The sequence below is a fragment of the Crocodylus porosus genome, unplaced genomic scaffold (genome assembly GCF_001723895.1).
Source record: "Crocodylus porosus isolate Cpor-Errol unplaced genomic scaffold, CroPor_comp1, whole genome shotgun sequence".
Classification (NCBI taxonomy): Eukaryota; Metazoa; Chordata; order Crocodylia; family Crocodylidae; genus Crocodylus; species Crocodylus porosus.
Window position 1 is genome coordinate 65,611,909 of NW_017728886.1, and position 2,607 is coordinate 65,614,515.

Here is a 2,607-nt window from a genome sequence, read left to right on the forward strand (position 1 = left end):
ACACGCACCTCCATTGCCTTTGTAACCTGATCATAAAAGGCAATCAGGTTGGTCTGACATGACCTGCCCCTAATGAAACCGTGCTGGTTGCTCTTGAGCATCATCCCTGAAGCGGGCCCATCACAGATGTGCTCCTTGAGGATCTTCTCAAAGAGGTTCCCAAGGAAAGAGGTAAGACTGACGGGCCTACAGTTGCCCGTCTGTCTCGCCGAGTCAAGGCGTGGGTGGAGGTTGGGGTGTTTTTGACACTCTGGCCAAAAATGTTGTTGACCCTCGACTCATACTAATAATTATATCAAAAAAACACACTATCTAGTTTCTGCAATAGTAAAAGGGGTCTTATTATTCATTTATTAGAATGTTTATGCTGTTCTATCTATCTATTCTATCCTCCACCAGGGTAAAGACTAGTATTCCTCTCTAGGTTGCTCCTCCATGCCCAGCTCTTGGCACTGACAGCTGCAGATAGTACTGCCTACTATCATAATGGTAGCAGACCTGGACTGGTATGACCTGAGTTAAGCACTTTTAAAAATAAGCAACTTGAGTCCAAAAGTTACAACTACTCAGCACCTCTAGATCAGAAATGAAAAAACTTAGGGCAAGGGTGGGCAACACCCAGCATGGGTGCCAGACTGCGGCACCCAAAGACATATTGCTTTGGTATGCACACCTCCGGGTACACAGCAGGGAAAGGGGCAGGGCTGTGCTGCCACAAGGATTTGGCCCCTCGTGGCTCCCCCACCATCCACTCCAGTATGCCAATATCTTACAAGTTGAAGTTGTGGGTTGTTTTAGCACTCTGCCCAAAAATGGTACTGATCCCTGACCTAGGATGTATATTATTAGTGACCCAGTCATGCAAAAAAACCTTAGGCATGTGCTTAAACTTTTCCTTTCAGTGGGATTACTCAAGGTGCATAGAGAGAAATTTACTCATATTCTTATATCCAGGAAGAGCACACACTAAGCTCAGATGCTTCCTCAGCCCAATGAAGGGTATCTATACCCAAAAGCTTGCTAAGAATTTTTCCAGCTATCTGAGTTGGTCTAATAAAAGACATCAGATTCACCCAGTGAACCTTGTCTGCCCATGTCCTTAGACCAACATGGCTACAGCCTAGACCCCTTCCTAAAGCAAAGGAGCTTTCCAAGGTTCAGACTATTTTCAATTAAAATAAAAAAGGTATTACAGCAACAGGCTACCTCGGCAGGTTCTTTTGCTTGCTGTGACCTCAGCTTTCTTTCCAAGCCAAACAGATGAAGCTTCAGATACTGATAGTCTTTCTTTAATTGCAGAATGACTTCTTGCGCTTCTTTCAGTTTGGTCTTTTCCTCTTGCAATGCCAGAGCCAATGCTCGGTTATTCTCTTGGACGCTTCTGAGTTGCACAGAACTGCTGGCTGCAAGAAAACAAAGCAGGTTTAGGCAGGACATCAGCCAAGCTGACAGCCGCGCTTGGAAACTAAACATTACAACATCTTTACTTGTTCCTTTGTGCTTTGTGGACAGGATCGGGTTCGCTTTCCCCAGCTTCATCCACTTCTGATTTCTTTTCTCTTTCATTCTCTCTTTTATGTCCTCCAGGCTGTCCTTGAAGGATTTTTTCAAGCTTTTTTTCCCAGCCATGGCCTAGCTAAAGAAACAAAGAAGTAGTTAAATGGCACAGTGGGGCAGGCAGAGATTTCAAGCAAGAGCCACTGCGAAACAAAGTAGGACGTACTCTTTAAAGAAGCCCCACAACGCTTCAGGGAGAACGGACCTTGACAACAGCTTGGCCACACAGGGGGCTTCCAAGGATTGCTGCTCGGGCCGCGGGCGAGGCCTGGCCCGTGAGCAGCGCCGCCCCGCTCACCGGGTTCCGGGACGCTCGGCTCAACAGCGGAGCGCGAGCTGACACCTCGCGACAGTTGGCTGCTCTCTCGGAATTCGAAATTTTCCGCCGCGCCTTCCCATTGGTCAGCAGGCTCACGTGATCCGGCAGCCATGACGTCGCCTAGCGACAAACCCCGGCGGGGGGAGAGGGCGGGGCGGGCCAGGCAAGGAGCAAAGTTGTTATTTACCATCCGGGTCTTTCTGCCCAAGCCCCGCCCCACCCTGCGCCTTTCCCCCCCGGGCGCGGCCGGGCGAGAGGCCCAGGCACCTTGCGCCTACGCAAAGGGGCCGCGTCCCAACTGAGCCGCCGGTGGCTGGGTGTATTTAGCCCCATCCGCGCGCATGGCCCCGCCCCTCGTGGCTCTCGCGTCGTGTCGGACTTCACTGCGTGCCATTGGTCGCCCCGCTGCATACATGTACACATGCACACAACTGTCTTACACACACATGTGGCTGTACCGTTCTCTCTCTCACACACACAACTCCCCCCTTTACTCTTGCCTATCCTGTATGCGCATATGTACCTGGCTTTCTTGCTTGTCACATGCGCACACCCATATGTACGTGGCCTTTGCCTGTCACATACACATGCATGTGTGCACACACACAGCTTTACCCTTGTCTATCACTATCACACACGCGTGGCTTTACCTTTGCTTGTCACACACATGCATGCGCACACACTCCTGACACCTCCCCCTCAGGTCTTGCTTGTTTCTCTCTCTCTCTCTC

The 2,607-nt window shown here is 50.4% G+C and overlaps 1 protein-coding gene across 3 annotated transcripts in view; it reads right to left on the bottom strand.

The window, feature by feature from the left end:
• The window catches only part of SGO1 (shugoshin 1), a 20,200-nt gene extending 18,357 nt beyond the window's left edge, over nt 1–1,843 (bottom strand). For all 3 annotated transcript variants that reach the window (XM_019535908.1, XM_019535899.1, XM_019535916.1), the window contains exons 1-3: nt 1,724–1,843; nt 1,488–1,636; nt 1,207–1,403 (exon numbers count right to left, since the gene is read on the bottom strand). In XM_019535908.1, the coding sequence (XP_019391453.1) occupies nt 1,207–1,403; nt 1,488–1,629 (339 nt within the window). In that variant the 5' untranslated portion in view covers nt 1,630–1,636; nt 1,724–1,843. The remainder of the gene's footprint in view (nt 1–1,206; nt 1,404–1,487; nt 1,637–1,723) is intronic.
• Between the last annotated feature and the right edge of the window lie 764 nt (nt 1,844–2,607).